Here is a 19,127-nt window from a genome sequence, read left to right on the forward strand (position 1 = left end):
AGAGTAATAATTCAAAACACAAGAAAAAATATTGAATAATTAAAATTGTAAATGGAAGTGAGAAAAAAATAATAAAGAAAAAATAAAGAAATATTATTTTAATATAATAGAAAATAGATAGAGAATGAGCATTGACATTGAATTAGTCAAATACTTTTTCATCTTCAAATTTAGCAAATATCATCCATATTTACTCCACATTGAATTAGTTAAATTATTTTCATTCAAACTATAAGTTACAGTAAATCAATTATTCTTTTCAAATATGAAAAGAACTATAGCAAGTCTAAAATATTTTTTAAGATTATTATATTATAGATTTGAGATTTTTATTTATATGATATTTTATCATCTATATACATATGAGATTATTATATTATAGATTGTTAGATTGTGAAAATGAAAATGAATATGATTGTTGGAGGTTATTGAAGATTATAAAAATAAAATGTAAATTAATTAAAAAATATAAATAATAAAAAATAATAATATTTTATTATTATAAAGAGTGTGATGACTAATACAATATAGACTTCAAGTTTTGAATGATTAGCTAAAAGTGAAAAAGTTAAATATTAGTCAAAATTTGAAGAATAGGATGACCAATCCAATGCTAATGTTCTGAGCACTCTCATTGAATTAGCCAAAGTTAAATGACATTTTTTATGAATGTAAGAGAAATTTGACTTTTGGCTATTCCATTCAAATAAATCTCTACATTAGAATAACTAATTTTTCATTATATAACGATAAAATAATATAAGATGAATTTGATTTTGGTTATTCACATCAAATCTCTACATTAAATTAAACATTTATTCATTATATAGTAATAAATAACTAATAATTTTAAAAATATTTAATTTTTTTAATTATTAATTTATTTTATTTTATCATATTTTACTATTCTACCTATTATATATTAATTAATAATCGTATTATTATTAAATTAATGTATCATTAACTTAAATTAATATACTAATTGTGATAAAATATGTGATAGAAAAAAAATAGGAGAGAAATAATTAATAAAATATGTGATAAATATTTAATAGATTTAATTTTTAACTAATCTAATGTGAATGTTTTAAAAAATTTTTGAAAAATGAATAAAATTAAAAGAAAAATTTAAAAAAGGTATTTTTTTAACTAAGAAATTTGATATGGAAACCGAAACTAATAACTTTTCAAAAAGCAGAGAAGTCAGGAATCCCTACAATGCAGGGACGGGTTACATCTAGCTACAGTGTTAAACTCAAGATGAGTGCAGACAAGAGAGTTCATGGCCACAGGTGCAAAACGCATGCCTTGAGTTCATGTCTTTTACTCCCTCTACAAACAGGGAATCCTGGAGTTCAAAACCCCCCTCGCATCTTCAAATAAAATAAAAGCCCTCAATCCCCTCCCTAAACCCCAGTGTCACACGACGCGCCGCAATGCAAGCCACTCTAGTAGCCCCAACCCCGCGCGCCGCCCTGATTGCCTCACACTATGGGCCAAGTCAATACCGCACCTCCTTCTCTCTCCGAGCGTCCGTCTCCTCCCCACCTCCCCCGTCTGTCACCGTCGACTCTTCGTCCGCACCCCCCACCGCCCAAACCTACAAGCTTAACAAGTATAGCTCCCGCGTCACCGAGCCCAAGTCCCAGGGTGGGTCCCAGGCGATCCTCCTTGGCGTGGGCCTCTCAGAAGACGACTTGTTGAAGCCCCAGATCGGCATCTCCTCCGTCTGGTACGAGGGCAACACCTGCAATATGCACCTACTCGGGCTCTCCGAGGCTGTCAAGGAAGGTGTCCGGGAGGCTGGTATGGTTGGGTTCAGGTTTAACACCGTTGGGGTCAGTGACGCTATCTCTATGGGGACCAGAGGCATGTGCTACAGCCTGCAGTCCAGGGACCTCATCGCTGATAGCATTGAGACAGTGATGAGTGCTCAGTGGTACGATGGGAATATTTCTATTCCTGGTTGTGACAAGAATGTGAGTCGGGAAACTCTTTTTTATCGGGGGCTGGGAGCTTTTGGCTGATGGGTTTTTGCTTGGTTTTTTAATTTTCTGTGATGGGTATTGGTGATTGCGATTGCTTTATTGGTTGTTATCGTCTTGATGTTTTCAGTAATGACCCAAAATTCTATATTTCATTTCTCCTCTTTGCCTTTTTATATCCTTTTATCTTTGTTTTTTCCCCTTTTTTGGTCATTTTCACTTTGTTGTCCTATTTTCTTTTCAATATTTGTTTCGTTGCTGGTATGTTTACTTGCATGGAAGGCTTTTCGTATTGTTCAATGCCTCGGTGTGTTTGTTTTCTTAAAGAAAGAAAACTGATTAAAACTTGATTCAATCCGTCTTCCCTGGCGTCCACAACATACTCTTGATACGAAATAAGCCTCCCTGAAGGAGAGAGTCTGGGACTCCTCGATCACCTCGAACTTAAAACCCAATAGAGATGGAATTTGAGTCCAACTTCCTGAAAATAGGGTCCTCTTCCACCCGTTCTGACCAAATAAATAAAGCTCCTCCGTATCTCTCGATCAAGTTTCAATGTTTTAGTTTAGTCTAGAATACGTCATGGGTACCTGAGCTACGCCTTTTGAGTTCTTCTATAAATTCTCAATTACTTACAGGAAAACGTTTAGCTGATTCTAAGAATGCGGTTTTTTCTAGTCCTGTTATCGCCAACCTATCCACTTATCTAACTTGAGGCACGCATCTCGGCTTTTATATAGCCAAAAACCTGGAGGCTATGGTCTTTCCGTGGCCAGAAGGATGGAGAATTGGTTGGGGGGGGGGGGGGGGTAGGAATGAATAGGGATGCTGATTGGTAGTGAGCTCTATTGGGTTCCTAGGGTCTCTTGGGAGCACCTTGTCGCTATTAAGGATCCTAATTGGCCAGAGGGGTGTTGTTATAAGTGGGTGTTGGAGGAGCTTGCGTGAGTTTTGCATGACTGGGTAGGAGGGCAAATATTGGCTTTTGAGTAGACTTGGGTCTCTGGTGGGCTAGCTGAAGACTCTGAGATCTTTTTGAGGACAGAAGGATGGAGAATAGGGTAGAAATAAGTAGGGATAATGACTGGTAGTGAGCTCTATTGGTTCCCGAGGACCTTAATTGGTTAGAGGCTCAATGTTGTTATAAGCAGGTCTATGCGGGTTTTGTTTTGGGTTTAGCGGTTGTGTAGCCCCCCCTTCCCATAGGTTAGGAGTGTTACGTGCTTTCGTAATTGTGTCTAGTTAAGAGACCCAACTTAATAAAAATACCTAGTTTATCGAAAAATAAAAACATAATCTCATAGCAATAAAATTTTAAACTGATCTTTTTGTGAAAAAAAAAACACATATTAACTAAGTTTGAAAGCCCCTTGACACATGATCTATGCCTGGCTGTTAGCTCATTCACACTATCTTCTTTACCTGGACATTTTAAAAACATAAAAAATACGAACAAACAACAAAAATGAGTTGAATACTCAATAAGTAGTACATCAGATACTAAACATAATAAATATATTGTTTTCTTGATAAGGAGGAACCAGTGATCCCTTCTTATGTCCTGATCCCTTTTCTTGTTGTTAAGGTGTGCTGACTATTTAAAAAGGGGGGGGGGGGGGGGGGGAAGACAAGTTTAATGAGTTATGCATAGTACATGATACATGTTTATGTTAGTATAAGTATTGGTTGTGCATTGGTTCCACTGCCTGTGGCCACAAGGGGAACCATTTAACTTATCATAACATAATATGGTGGGCCGTGCTTAAGTCCGTGGCTTACACATCCCCCTCCATAACTGCATTGGTACCATGCTTCTCTTATGGCCATTCTTAAAGGTTCTTTCATAACTTCTCTTTTATCTTTCTTACCATGATGAATATAGAACATATAATGACATAGCTTATTGTAATCATAAATGAAAACATATCATGATGCATGTTACTTGGGCTTATCCATACATATTTGGGCCTATTGGGCCGAACCTTCTCCATTTGAATCTTGGTCCATAATTTCGTATCCAATCCTATCTCCTCAATACTAGATCCTCAAATAATAAGTACGGGCTAATGGCCCAATAAAATAATCTTTCTTCTAGCTGTAACAAAATCGGTCCCATGGTCCAAACTTTAAAGCCTATGAAATTTGGGTTTGGATGTTACAGGTTGTGATTGGGCAGGACATTTTGTGGCTTTTTGTGTAGACTTGAGTGTGTGGTTGTTTTCTTTTGCAACTGTAAAAATTTAAAATTTTTTACGGTTAAATTTTTTGTGAATCTTATGTTGGTAATTTTTTTGTAGATGCCAGGTACAATTATGGCAATGGGCCGGCTTAATCGACCAAGTATTATGGTTTATGGTGGAACTATCAAGGTTTGGGACTTGACTTTGACTGCTTATGAAGATTTGATGTTAATAATTGGTTTATTATTTTAGCTAATGAACCTCAACCCAAATATTCAATATCGTTTTTGAACCAATGAGCGCCTACGTATTGCTGGATTTATTTTGCTTACTTGGCTGATGAAAAACTGTCGTAATTATGAGCATGACCTCTAAATTGCTAAAACACCATGCAGGTAATGTTAAAGGATCTCTTATCTTACGTAGTCTTGTGATAGGACATGCATCCAGAAAATCATATATTATAAAAATAAAAGAAGTTTTCCTCTTTGCTTTAGGTTTTCAGTATCCTAAAGATCAGTGAAATTAAATTTAAATAATTGAAAAAAGAAGGTGCTGTTTGAAGTCTTGAAATGACTCCAAAATAATCATCTTAACTGATGGGTTGGCCAATATAATTATTAATGATTAAGACACAATGTTGTATATCATATAATTATACACAATTCTGATGCAACTATTTTCTTGACATGTTTGAACTTACTGTTTCTTTTCTTGGTTTCCCCTATTCAAGTTGTAGCTGGTTAGAGAGTTGAAGTTTTGTTTAATGTGTTCGTAAAGTATCTTCTTTAACTGTTTGTTTTGCAGCCTGGTCATTTTCAAGGCCATTCTTATGATATCGTCTCTGCCTTTCAGGTATACTTACTGAGGCTATTTCTTCTAGCTTAAAGTTATATATGAGTTCTTTGAAGTCTAATTTTAACCCTCAATTATTTTTTATTGTCACACTTCTTTTCTCCCTTCTGCAATGCCTTTGGTGTCTTGAACAGATTTCTTTTTGATCGGTAAATAAAATTTTATTGATCATAAGAATAGGCAAAAGCCCAAGTACACGGGTCATATACAAGAGCAATGCCTAGGAGTGATGTTCTAGCGATACAAGAAATCATCTTGAACAGATTTGAAAAGCAGAGAAGTTTTTCTCGGCAGATTCATCTGGGTCTTATACTTTTGACTGCTTTTAGTGATTGTTTTGGCATTTTTGGATTGTCAAGTGTAATTGAGAGCAAAAACAAATATTGAAACTTCTCTGCCATTTGGAATAAAATATAAAAATGTTTTAAAAAGGAAAGTAATATATATAATAGCTATTTACTTAATTTTTTAATAAAAAGGAAAGATTAGATAATTCAAATAAGATTTTATATAATAATCTTGTCCTTTTACAAATTATACAAAACCATGACAAGAAGTGTGGTAGTTAAAACTCATATTTTTATATATTATTTAAAAGAATTACAAAATTGTGGTTTTTTGCAACCAAATCACATTTTTTTTTTGATAAGAGATCAATATTATATATATGAATGAAAGAGGCATAGCGTATGTACTCGGGAAGTATACAGAAGAACACCTAAATACATTCTAAGAGCGATAAATTAAATACCAAATCATGAACATTGTCCCCATGCAATGCAATAGCAGAAAACCAGCGCATTTAAGTGTGTAACAAAAAATTCTTCATCTCGGCCATTGTTCGTTCCTTGTCTTCAAAGCAACGCGCATTCCTTTCCGTCCAAATGCACCACATGATGCACAACGGAATCATCTTCCATAGCGCTGCCACTTGATGATAGCCTTGCAACTTTCTCCAACAACCCAACAAATCCACCACCCTCATAGGCATAACCCAAGCAACATCAACCCTTTGAAAGATCTCATCCCATAACACTCTTGTTACCTCACAGTGAAGTAAGAGATGGTCTACAGATTCTCCATTCTTTTCACATGTAACACCAATCCATCACTGCACATCCTCTCTTCCTCAAGTTGTCCGTAGTTAATATCTTCCCAAGAGTGGCAGTCCAAACAAAAAAGGCTACTTTAGAAGGCACACGGGACCTCCAAATCTTCTTCCAAGGGAATGGAGTATGCTCTTGTGATGTCAAGATGTTATAATACGCCGTAACTGTACATATCTTGTGATTATTAGACCTCCACTTCAATCTATCTCGCTGTGCTATAGGAGTCTCCATGGAATATAGTAGGCTGAAAAAGTTTGAAACAATAGGTAATTCCCAATCATGAAAATTCCTAATAAAAAGAATATTCCATTGGTGCGAGCCATGAGAAAGTAGCCGCACTTCTGCCACTGAAACCTCCCTGTTAACTGCAATACGATATAGGCCCGGAAAAGCTCTTTCCAATGCTCGATCTCCACACGTCCTGCTAGAAACTGATTCGATTGCCCTCACCAACTACAAAGCGTATGTGATTTGCAAAGCATGACCACCCTTTCCTTATAAACTTCCATAAACCCACACCATGGCCCCTCTCACTTCGTTGGAACACCAACCACCCCCAGCGACACCATATCTAGCGTCAATAATTTCCTTCCACAATGATCCCCCCTCTAAGTGATATCTCTAAAGCCATTTCCCCAAAAGAGCTCTATTAAAAGTTCTCAAGTTACACACTCCCAACCCCCCATTCACAATTGAGGCACAAACTGTTCTCCATCTAACCAGATGAAGTTTCTTTTCCTCCCCCAAGCCTCCCCATAAAAACGCCCTAAAGAGTTTTTCCATTCTGTTCATCACAGCTGCAGGTATAGGAAACAAAGATAAAAAATGTGGGAGGTTAGTGAGAGTACTCTTAATAAGAGTGAGGCGACCCCCTTTTGATAAATACACCCATTTCCAACCAGCCAACCTTTTCTCTACCTTCTCCACAACTCCGTCCCATATAGTTCTATTCTTGAAAGTTGACTCAACGGAAGCCCCAAATATTTCATTGGGAAAGAGGGCATTTTACAAACCAGAAGGCTTGCTAAACTATGGATGTTAGAAACCGCACCTACAGGAACCATCTCAAACTTGCCAAGGTTCACCTTAAGCTCTAACACTGCTTCAAAGCAAAGTAACAGTGCTCGCAAAGTTTGGATCTAGCTATTATCCGCTTCGCAGAAGACTAAAGTGTCATATGTGAAAAGAAGATGTGAGATAATAACAGAGCCACTAGAGCCATTACCCACCTGAAAACCAGATAAGTATCCTCCCCCAACAACAGCCTGCACTATCTTGCTTAAAGCCTCCATAACTATAACAAATAAAAAGGGAGATAGAGGATCTCCCTACCGCAATCCCCGCGAACTATCAAAAAAACCAGCAGGTGTGCCGTTAACTAGAACTGAGAACTGGACGGTTGAAATACAGTGCCTCATCCATGAAATCTACCTATCCCCAAAGCCACACCTCTTAAGTAGATATAAGAGGAATTCCCAGTTCATATGATCATATGTTTTTTCCATGTCAAGCTTGCAAAGAACACCTGAACCTCCCTCCCATAGTCTGTGATCCAAACATTCATTGGCAATGAGTACCGAATCAAGAATTTGTCTCCCACGAATAAATGCGTTTTGAGACTTGGAAATAATGGGTTCCAGTACTGGACTAAGTCGGTTGGCAAGAACCTTTGAAATGATCTTATAAATGCTACTAATGGGACTTATTGGACGAAAGTCCTTAATAGTTGAAGCCCCTTGTTTCTTGGGAATGAGAGCAATGAAGGTTGCATAAAGGGATTTTTCAAACTTTTGACAAGAGTGAAATTCATTAAAAACCTGCAAATCACATTTTAAGAAAAGCAGAGAGTTATAGCGTCTTCTATGTTCAATCAACTACAATGCTAAGGGAGGTAGCTCAAGTCGAGGGAAGAATAAAGGGAGGGCATTGTGAAGACAATCTCGTTGTGGGATGTTCGGGTAGAGGATTAGTTTTATGGAAACAAGCGGTTGGGGTTGGGGTTGGGGTTGGGGAGGTGTGTCCAATTCAGGCTTGGTGTATTTTGGGTAGGTTTCATGGGATTTTTGGGTCATTATGGGCTCTCTTGTATGGGCTATGTGTTTTCTTGTATACATCCAGTATACTTGGTTACTTCTATTGATTTATATATTTAATATTTTTACTTATAAAAAAAAATTGTGGTTTTTTGCACTATAAGCTCACTAAAAAAGTGCCCAAAAGCAAGCTTTGTAAATCTGCTTTGCTTTTCATAAGCAAAGCGCTTTAGCTTTGGCGCTTTGCGCTTAACCGTTCTTTTAGCAATATTGCTCTTTTGTCAACCTAGATTAGTGCTCAAATTTGCAAAACTTCATTTGGGCAAACACTGCTTTTATGGGATATTTCTGATAGACCTTCTGAGACTTGGAGCTTGTTTGGGAAACACATCTCATATCAAAATTTCTTATAATTTTCTTCCCAAACATCACTCAAACACAAATATTTTTTAATTTCAAATCTTCAACTTTTTCATCTAATCATTGTCTAATAATTACAACTTTTCAAACTTCCAAACAAAATACGAAAAATAATATCTACTTTTTCAAATTTCAAAATTAAAATAATATTAAAAAATAATATTATAACAATATTTAAACTTTACAATATTTTTTTTCAACTTTTTCTCTCCTTTCCCAAAACCCAATACAACATCTTAACTCAAACTATTTCACTATTATTCACAAATTCTTTCACTAATATTCACAAAATTCTCATCTCATCTCATTTCCTAAGCACCCCCTTACATTCTTGTTTGAACTACTAGTGAAGCCAGCTGCAGAGAAAACATTAAAATTCACTAGAACCATTTTTGTTTTATTTAGTAAAACGGGGTTGGGCCTTTGAAAAGTGTAAGGACAAGATAAGGGAGGTTTTCATTATTTTTTAAAATTTATGTTGGGGAACATCAGGAACTTCAAGGGGTTGGCCCAAGTGGTGAAGGTCTTGGTCTTGTGGTATCACTCCCTTCAAGGTCTAAGGTTCAACACCTCATGAGTGCAAATAATCTTTTGGGGCCACACCTCCTGGTAGAAAACTAGCAATTTAACCAGTTCTGTGTAGGGAAACTTTCGAAGGTGTGGTGCAAGGGACCAGATTTTACTCTGTAGGGGTGGGTCCCAAAGACCCTGCCTTGGAGAAGTTCCCCGACATAAAAAAAAAAAAAAAAAAAAAAAAAAAGATGTTGGGGAACATCGAGAGATTTTTTTTGAAGGTTAGTTATGAGCTGATATGGAATGCTACTCCTCTAGGTATGATATGGACAATTTTTTTTTTTTATCGGTAAACAAATTGTTATTGATCAAAAGAGTACACAAGAGCCCAAGTATAGGGGTATGATATGGACTATTTAGAGGAAGAGGAACAACACGACCTTCAATGGTGTTGACTGTTGTTTGATTCAACTTAGGTCTGATTTTGCACTCATCATATGACCCGAAGCTTGCTTTTGGATGTGTCCATTTTTCTTCCTTAGATTTTAAATGATGTCTAAAATTTTCATTATAATTTGCAGGAAACCTATCGTATACCCCCCCCCCCCTCGCGGGTATACTTACGGTGTCTCCATCTCAAAAAGGGATGGGGTGATTCCAAATGGTGTGCATTTGAATGAAACAAATTAAACGTAACAATCTTCTTATCAAATTTGATACAAAATAGTGGGTTCAAATTTGAGGAAAAGTTATGTTCTTATTTACTGATAATATGAGAAGTTAGGTGGATCAATGTTTTCATCCTTCACAACTTCCATATATTTTCAAATAGTCCAAGCAAGGAAGCATTTCATCTATTTTGGGACAAAGGGAATTTATACGTTTGGGTACCAAGAGTACCTCAGGTATTCTCAGTATACTCTACTACTATTCATTACTTTTTACTATTATTTAATATTTTATAATTACTTTTTCGTTACTTTTTCACTACTATTCAAAACTCTTTTCAACACTTCTCACTACCCAAACCTATGCCAACCTTTGCAAAAATCTCATTCCACAACGAGGTCGCCACCTCACAATGAAGGAAAAGATGATTAATGTTGAAGGTCTAGGCTGACCCTACGGAGAGAGAAAACCCTAGGGCACCCCGCTGCCACCCTTCACCCATCCTAGACTGGCTAGTGACACCTCACCACCGGCACAGACAAGGCCAACGAGCCCCGATGACTTTGCTGAGGGCCGTTCGGCGTAGGTCCTCCCTCAGGCGACCTGGACTTTCTCAAGTTTCTCTCTCTGTTTTTCTTGGAGGCGACATCGACTGTTGAACCTGTGCCTTCGCCATCGCCACCGCTATACACAAGATCGACGGGCTCTGACATCTCCATTGAGGGCCCTCCGACATCGGTCCCCCTCCCATGACCGGGATTTTGATCTGCACTTTATTTTTGTCTGCGAAGATCTCCTATTCTAATCTGCTTTTTATTTTCGTATAATATCTTTTTCCTTGAGATGACGAAGCGAGATGATCTTGAGAGATGATCTTGTGACTTGGGATCAGACGATGATGATGCCCGACGTGGATTCGTCTCAGATGGAAGGTGAGAGGTGGTTGAAGGTGAAATGGAAATTTTTTGTTTTTACGAAAGAGGGAGGAAATAGTTTTTGCATCTCTGAATGTAGTAAAAGGATGGCTAAGTTCATGTGTCTATGTGGGACGACAGCTTCATGGGTGGCTAAGGGAATAGAGGATTGTTTAGAACTTAACTGTCATGAAGGATTCTTCAAGGAGCTAAGGATGGGTAATGAAGTTCTCATCATTTAACATCATATTAACGCAAGGGCCAGCTTTCTACCACTCTCATAATTCTAGAATGGAAGGAGGAAATGGAAAGGTTTTCTGCAGTCCATTCAGCGTTACTGGGTCCAAAGTCACTATTTTGAAGCATGCAAACAAAGGGGAGTTTGTCGATGGAAAGACAGTGAGAAGGCCTTTCTTGGTCAAAGGTGCCTCGTACACTTCGGTGTTGAGGTCACTGGAGGGTAGTTCAGCCAGGAATAGCTCCGCGGTAGAAGGAAATGGTAAGGCACTTGTAGGAGACAAAGGCTGTCATATGATATTTGGAGAAGTGGAAGGGGTCTTGTGGGTTGTCAAAGCTCAATTGACGAGAGTTATGGAGTATGAGTGATCTTATGATTAAAGTGGATAAGGGGTTGGACCTAGTCGTGGGTTTGGGTGGTGGGTCGAAAACAGACGAGGGGGGGCGGGGGGTAGATCCTACGGGTTTGAAGGCCTCAAGTGCGCTGACAAAGGGCGTTTCGATGCTGTCACAGATAGGGTCGTTGGACGTCGGCATCACTGTTCATGCTGGTGTCACTCAGGACATCGATAGCTTGTCATCTGACTGCCCTCAATCACCAGTTGCTAATGGGGTTGCTACTTTTTTCCAGGGTTCACTTTCAGTTGAAGATGAGGGTCCTAGGGTCTTGAGTACTTTGGAAGAAACTGACGAGCCTCTTTTAGAAGATGAAAATGGGGTAACAAAAGGTAGTGCTTTCCCTACTTGTTCTATGCCTCCTGAGGGAGTAGTAGGGTCTGACAAAGTTGCACAAAAAGGATCATCAGGGGGTGGAGCACATACAAGCAATGTCCTTGTCAATGGAGGGGAGGAACCTTTAATGGTGACAACAACAATGGACAACAACCATATAGCTGTTGAGGAGGTTCGAGATTTGAATGTAAGATACGATGGGGAGGAAATTATGGGTTTGTCATTGGTGCCTTGTGAGGAGGAATGTCTAGGGTTGGGAGTGCAGTTGGGTACTGTGTCTGGAGATAATGTTGTTCCCCTGATTTCTCTTCCTCCGATAAACAATATAATGTGTTCACCATCGGATTGGGTTCTGCATAAGGTTAATGAGATTCAGCATGTCGTGGGGCTCTCACATGGAGGATGTGAAAACCAATTTAAAGCACCAAAAACTCTAGTTTCACCCGGGACGGGTATCCCTCGCGTACCCGAGGTTCCATGTCTGCATTAGTTAAACGGTGCGTTTGCACCTTTTGATTTACTTTTGAAATTCGACTCCACCCCCACGAAGACAAATCAATCTTCACCTCGGCACTTCACCTCTCAAAGAACACACCCATGGAACCCCACAGAACACCCTGCCCGGGAAGACTGCTACGAACCCCAATCTTCACCTCGCACGGAACATCTGGAAGTGGTTGGACCTGGAGGATGTTTTTGTGTTGTAGAATGTTTCACAATTGGAAGTGGTTGGACCTGGGTGCAGAAACTAATGAATCAAAGTGGTGGCAATTGCAAGATCATGAACTTTAAATCATATTTTGGACCTTTAAAGAATAGGAGTAAAAACAAAAAAGCTTAGATTCCTTCCGATGGGTGGCCAAAAATATAGAAAAATAGAAGAAAAAAAACTGCATAAAACAGAGCAAAGAATGCTCATACCCACGACGGCACTCTCTTTCAGAAATCGACAACCGACACAGATGGGGGTTTGACGACACAGCGGTTACCTGTGCCTTAGGAAATGGGAATAGTTCTGGATTCTTATAAACATTGTTTTGTTGCAGCAACCGAACTAAAATGCATGAGCTATCTGAGCATTTGGCCAAGGAATGAAGACGATGAAGACAAGTTCTGAGATGCAAAATATAAGGGATGAGTTTGGCGCCTATGGGTTTCTGAAAAAATCGAGTCTTTCTTCTTTTCTTCTTTTTTTTTTTTTAAAATAATAATATAAAGGTTAGACGATTCTGCAACAGGTACCCAATGGCAGGTACCTATAGCAGAATTGTTTAAAGCACTACTCACTATGATTGAGGCGAGCTACTTGCTTGAAATCAAATCAAGTTTTAAGAAAAGTAGGGAGTTAAAGCGTCTTTCTTGGGCAATCAACTACGACGCTAAGGGTGGTAGCTCAAGTCAAGGGAAGACTAAAGGGAGGGCATTATGAAGACGTTCTCGTAGAGGGAGTTTCGGGTGGAGTATTAGTTTTACGGGAAACAAGGGGTTGGGGTTGGGGAGGTGTGTTTTATTCCTATTCGGGCTTGGTGTATTTTGGGGTAGTTTTTCACGGGATTTTTGGGTCATTAGGAGCTCTCTAGTATGGGTTAGGTGTTTTTTTTTATATGTCCAATGTACTTGGTTACTCCTATTGATATATATATATATATAATATTTTTACTTATAAAAAAAAAAAAGCGTTACTTAATTGAAAGAGCAAGTAAGGTGGAACTCTGATGGTTTGCCAAAAAAAGCCCTTGCCTTTGAAGTGAAACATTCATCCCCCAAAGAATTCACCTATTCCCATATCTTTTTTTTCCCTAGTATCTATTGGCCTTTTTTTCTTTCACATCTGTTTGGAGCACTAAAACCATTAAGATTTAGTGAAAAATCAAAATATTCATCATCTGTTAAACAATTTAATAGTACTTCTCTTGTATATGAAGGTTGTTTAATATTGTTGAATATTCCATCTACCGACGTCTTAAAAAATTGCAATATTCAATTTGAGCTGCATATGCTGCCAATTAGGTTGTTGTAATGGTCTTGGAATTCATGGAAGTCAGGTTGGTAATTCTCATGAACATTGGTTTTCATGAAACACGAAAAATGTTGTTTTTAAGAAAACTATTAAGGTGATATCCAATTTTTTCTGAAAATAACTATGTGGAGTTAATTGTTGGGGAAGAAATGTGTGATAGGATGACATAGACCTGGGAAACGGGGATAGCGATTTAGCTTTATGTCTGTTTCTCATGTTACGTCTGAACTTCCATTACATGGTATATAAGCGGCCTCTTTAATGATGAGCTCTAAAGAAAGTCCCCAAAAATTGTGAATATAGACAAGTAAAACAAATATATATAGAAGTTTTATGGTGACAGTTTGCTGTTGCATGGAATATTTTTCTTGTCCTGACTTATAAATATTCGTGGAAAATCTTATAAGAGTAGGATAACCGATTGTTTTTTGCATTTGTAAGGAGGGACTGCAACTCATGTGGCTATGGTTGATTGCATGCTTTTGTATGATTCACCTGCAGCTGTGCTTGGAAAGGCAGCTTTGTATTGCATGTCTTAGTTAAATTGTTGAAAATTCTACTTTAATTTGTATCGTATGCTTTTGCCAATATGTATAGCCATAGCTTTTGAAAATTAAGAATAATCTGTATCGTGTAAATGCTGTAACTCATATTTTTGTCATGCTAACTTTGCAACTCATCTTTGTTTAATTCAATTCTCACTGTAGTGTTATGGAGAATTTGTTAGTGGATCCATAACTGATGAGCAGAGGAAGATTGTTGTCCGTAACTCATGCCCTGGGGCAGGGGCTTGTGGTGGGATGTATACGGCCAATACCATGGCTTCTGCTATTGAAGCAATGGGAATGTGTCTGCCTTACAGGTAGAATTATTTTTCAACGTCTGATCACTTGAATTGGCATCAGCTAGCATTGTTGTTCTTATCCTCTCTCTCTCTCTCTCTCACAAAAGCTCTTCGACACCTGCTGAAGATCCATTGAAGTTGGATGAGTGCCGTTTAGCAGGAAAGTATCTTTTGGAATTACTAAAGATGGACTTGAAACCACGAGATATTATTACTCCAAAATCCCTACGTAATGCGATGGTTATTGTCATGGCACTAGGTGGCTCTACAAATGCTGTATTACACTTGATTGCTATTGCAAGGTGAGGAGAGTTCTCGGGACCTGATTTTCCCTGAATACCATTGATTGAATGAAATGGAAGTGCCTTATGGTGAAATTCTTTGCAGGTCTGTTGGTCTGGAACTAACTCTTGATGATTTTCAAATAGTCAGCGATGAGGTTCCATTTCTTGCAGATCTTAAGCCTAGTGGCAAATATGTCATGGAGGATGTACACAAGGTCTGCTTTATAATAAATATCGTCTTGTGCTTTAAATTTACAACTTCTATGAATGAATTTGGCTGGAGATATTTTTAAGTGCATGTGACATTTTTAATATGGTTTTTGTTTGTCACCGTTTCCTCTTGATGAGCCAATGAATAATTGTTTTGATAGATTGGAGGAACACCTGCTGTCATTCGCTACCTTTTGGAGCACGGTCTTCTAGATGGGGATTGTATGACTGGTACATTTATTTTGATCTCTTTCACCAGAAAATTCATTTTTTTGCTGTGTTTTTATATTAACCTAGAACTATTTCCTCTGTAGTCACTGGAAAGACACTGGCTGAAAATGCAGCAATGTTCCCTCCCTTAGCCAAGGGACAGGTTTGATGGCATTATATTGTTATCCTCATCATCTATTGATTGCAATTTTTCTGTTGCTTTTATTGTTGATCAATTACATTTGAATGCAAACAATGCAGTTCTTGCTTGTTTTTTCCCCTTCATTCAGGATGTAATACGACCATTGGAAAACCCCATAAAGAAAACAGGCCACATCCAGATATTATATGGAAATCTTGCACCAAATGGTTCTGTAGCAAAAATCACTGGAAAAGAAGGGCTATATTTCTCTGGTGCTATTTTATGTTTTACTTCTGTACTATTATTCTTGAAGTTCCACGTTCTATATTTAATCTTCACTCTACTGTAAAAGTATCTAGGTATTTATTACAAAATCGTTCTCCAGGTCCTGCACTTATATTTGAAGGAGAGGAATCTATGATTGCAGCTATCTCAGAGGATCCTCTGAGCTTTAAGGTATGTGTTTTAGTCAACAATGTTACCTAATGAGGTCTTTATTGGCAGCAGTTTTTACTGCTGTGTTACTGATTGTTAAGGTCAAACCCAAAAAGATAAAACAAGAGGATTGGATAAATGTCTGGTTATACGTCCCATCAATGAAAAGCCGATGATTTATCTGATCCGTATGATGGGGATGCATTACACAGTCCGGGTTTAACCAGTCAAAAGACATGTTGCACGCACGGTCTTCAAGATTCCTCATCATTAAAAATTTTAGCTTTAGGGAAAAGAATGACTGTTGCCCAAAAAGTTGTTTCAGATATAATTTATTTACTAAAAATGGCCACCTTTTATCTCAAAAATAAAAAGGATAAAACAAGAGGAATTAGGAATTGTTTTGGGTAAAAAATAGTTAAAAGCAAGCGTCATTGCCAAGCACTGCTTCTTTTCCAGATGCTGCTTTTCTCTCATATCATTTGGCCTGGTAGTGAATGATATTTTCTTGCGTGTCGATTTTAGTTCTCCAAACTGAGCTTTCTCCAAGGAAATCCAGTAAATCCGAGTTTGGGTTTGTGTTCCAACAGTTGGGTGATACTTAACGAATTATTCTTGAATTGGCTGAACTTACACCCTTATCTGTTAAAGACTTGTTATGCCCAAAGGACTATGCATGATTCATTGATCATTTTTTAACGTTGATTTTTATTATTGATTTTTCTACAAGGAGAGGCCTGAAACAGTGAAACTTATCTGTTTTTGTTTCCTATATGATATTCATCTTGAACATTCATTTGCATTACCCTCATTTGTTAATTTTATCTTTCCAATGATCGAAGAGGAATTTCATACTTGGAAGAACTTTCCAAACTCTATTTTGAGGGGCTGAAAGATTTCTTTGGTTTCTTCTTTAGAAGTTGTGCCTCGATATCTGCTTATGCATTACATGCAGACCAGTCTAATATCAATTATCTGCTGAAAACTCACGAAATTTGGAGTTTGAAATGATCTTATTCTAGGATATCATATTTTAAATCCTTATTTCTTGCATCAACAAATTTCAATTCCACTACTCTTGTTAGACTTCTAGGTATTCTGTCTGCATTTTGTAAATTTTGATATTTTCTTTTTCTAACTTGCACCCGTGATGCTTTCCCATGATACTGTTATTTATATTCTAAAGTCTTGGCATTTCTCCGTCACATCCAAATGTAAGCAGTGTCCCTCATGATAGCGGTATCTTTTCTGGTTTTATTTGTGTAGTCATAGATATTATTGTGGAACTCAGATGTGGTGTGATTTTTCTTGATATCATGTTTATGTTTGCCATGTTTCAGGGAAAGGTAGTCATTATTAGAGGAGAGGGGCCGAAGGGGGGACCAGGCATGGCTGAAATGTTGACACCAACAAGTGCAATAATGGGAGCAGGTCTTGGAAAGGTTTGGTTTTATTAAATCCCAGTTTTGGTTTGAGCTATGGTCTGTTCTTTTCAGAATTTGGGTCAACTCATTATCCTATAGTTTTCTGGATCGTGAGACATTGACACTTATTAAATACTTCTTTTGTGTTCAAATTTTATGGATGGTTCAATCTATAGGGATTCATCAAGGTCATGAATCTACAACAAAACTGATAAATTCGTTAAATGTCTTTTTAAAGCTAAATGCATGAACTGGGTTGACTATGCATGTTGTTTCCTAAGAATATGACGTGTTTGTTTGGATATTGCTTTCGATTGCTGCAGGATGTTGCTTTGTTGACTGATGGTAGGTTTTCAGGAGGTTCACATGGATTTGTTGTTGGCCACATATGCCCTGAAGCACAGGTGCACCAACTATTTATCATCTTGATGGATAACTAAATTAAAAAAAATACTAGAGCATGGAAAAGTTTCCCATCTTTCTAAGGAAACAAAAACCTACAAAATTACAAAAAATAGGAGACCAAAATAATGCGTTGCCAATCGTTTTCAGGAAGGTGGTCCGATTGGTTTGATTGAAAATGGAGACATCATCAATGTTGATGTTCAGAAGAGGAGAATAGATGTGCAGGTAACGAATGAGGAGATGGAGCGGCGACGGAAGAAATGGACTCCACCTGCATATAAGGCCAACAGAGGAGTGCTTTACAAGGTACTTTGAGACTCTGCCTTGACATCCATTTTCAGTATATACTAGTTGATGTATTTACTAAAGAAGCGTCCTATTTTATTTCCAGTACATCAAGAACGTGCAGTCGGCTTCAAAGGGATGCGTGACTGATGAGTAGTGTGGCAGCCAGCCCGTAGAGTACATGCCTCTTATTGCGTCTATTTGGGGTATCTGGCAAATTTTACTTCATTTGTTCTTTATCATTTCAGGGAGAACTAGTTTTACTCTCCATGGTTTCTCAAACCAATACTTTTTGAATTTGCCCAAATGAAGTACGAACATGTTGCTTATCTTAATGGATTTTGGGAGGGGTAGAACTCAATATTGAAAACTCAGCTTGCAAGGGAGGATGTCCAAGAGCTTGTTTACACATACTTAAGCTTTCGCTTTTGTCACGTGGGACATGAATTGTAATATTCTACCACGCTTCACAGCTAACAACGATGGTGACTTATCTATCGCCACTTAAGACTGTTCGTCTGGGTCCGAGTTTGGGTACTCAGCTATACCTGGACCCAAGTGTGTAATGCAGCCTGGGATATGACCCAAGCCAGTAGTCAGAGGAATCCATGTTTTGAAACGCAGAAATTCGGGTACCAGGGTTGTACCCTTTATTTTATTTTTTAAAACTCTATTTTACGAAAATATTTTCAAGAAAAAAAGCGTTGAAAAAATAATAAAGGTAATGAAATAAATCTTAAAACAACGAACAGTGTCCATTGTCCATGATAATAAAAATGTAAATGTGAATTGCACACTTGTTCATGAATTGTTTATTAACACAGAATTTACAGAGGTCAATGAACCATTCGTACAACAATGCCATGAGTTGTATGGAGAATAAAAATGCAATGTACAGCTGCCACATTTGTAGACTAACCAACGTATAACTATGTACAGACAGCTAAAATCATGCAAAAGAATAAAATACATAAATGGACCAGCAGACTAGCAGTGATACGTGGGGTGATATATGGAGTTTGTTTCTCCAGGGGCAATGCAGAGCTTGTTATGGTTTGGGACAAATTTTGGATTGCAGAGAGAGTTTGTAAAGATATCCGCTATCTGGTTGGACAAGAGACATGGACTAGTTGTATCATGCGTTGAGTTACCTGTTTTTGCACAAAATGCACATCGATTTTGATGTGTTTTGTGCGATTGTGGAAAACGGGATTCTTTTCC

General features: G+C 37.8%; 1 protein-coding gene across 1 annotated transcript; it reads left to right on the forward strand.

Moving 5' to 3' along the window:
- The first annotated feature begins 1,260 nt into the window (after window positions 1-1,260).
- LOC121246105 (dihydroxy-acid dehydratase, chloroplastic) lies at window positions 1,261-18,409 on the forward strand. Its single transcript, XM_041144114.1, has 14 exons — window positions 1,261-1,979; window positions 4,283-4,354; window positions 4,973-5,020; window positions 14,375-14,529; window positions 14,619-14,813; window positions 14,899-15,010; window positions 15,167-15,236; window positions 15,320-15,378; window positions 15,506-15,629; window positions 15,743-15,813; window positions 17,133-17,234; window positions 17,540-17,620; window positions 17,769-17,927; window positions 18,013-18,409. The coding sequence occupies exons 1-14, from the start codon at window positions 1,437-1,439 to the stop codon at window positions 18,061-18,063; spliced, it is 1,842 nt and encodes a 613-aa protein (XP_041000048.1). The 5' UTR covers window positions 1,261-1,436; the 3' UTR covers window positions 18,064-18,409.
- The last annotated feature ends 718 nt before the right edge of the window (window positions 18,410-19,127 follow it).

This window comes from Juglans microcarpa x Juglans regia, chromosome 1S (genome assembly GCF_004785595.1).
Source record: "Juglans microcarpa x Juglans regia isolate MS1-56 chromosome 1S, Jm3101_v1.0, whole genome shotgun sequence".
NCBI lineage: Eukaryota > Viridiplantae > Streptophyta > Magnoliopsida > Fagales > Juglandaceae > Juglans > Juglans microcarpa x Juglans regia.

Coding starts and splice junctions, on each gene's coding strand:
- LOC121246105 (XM_041144114.1), top strand. CDS start 1,437: ATGCAAGCCACTCTAGTAGCCCCAACCCCGCGCGCCGCCCTGATTGCC. Junction 15,011..15,166: donor TCATGGAGGATGTACACAAG/GTCTGCTTTATA, acceptor TTGTTTTGATAG/ATTGGAGGAACACCTGCTGT. Junction 15,379..15,505: donor CTCCCTTAGCCAAGGGACAG/GTTTGATGGCAT, acceptor CCCTTCATTCAG/GATGTAATACGACCATTGGA.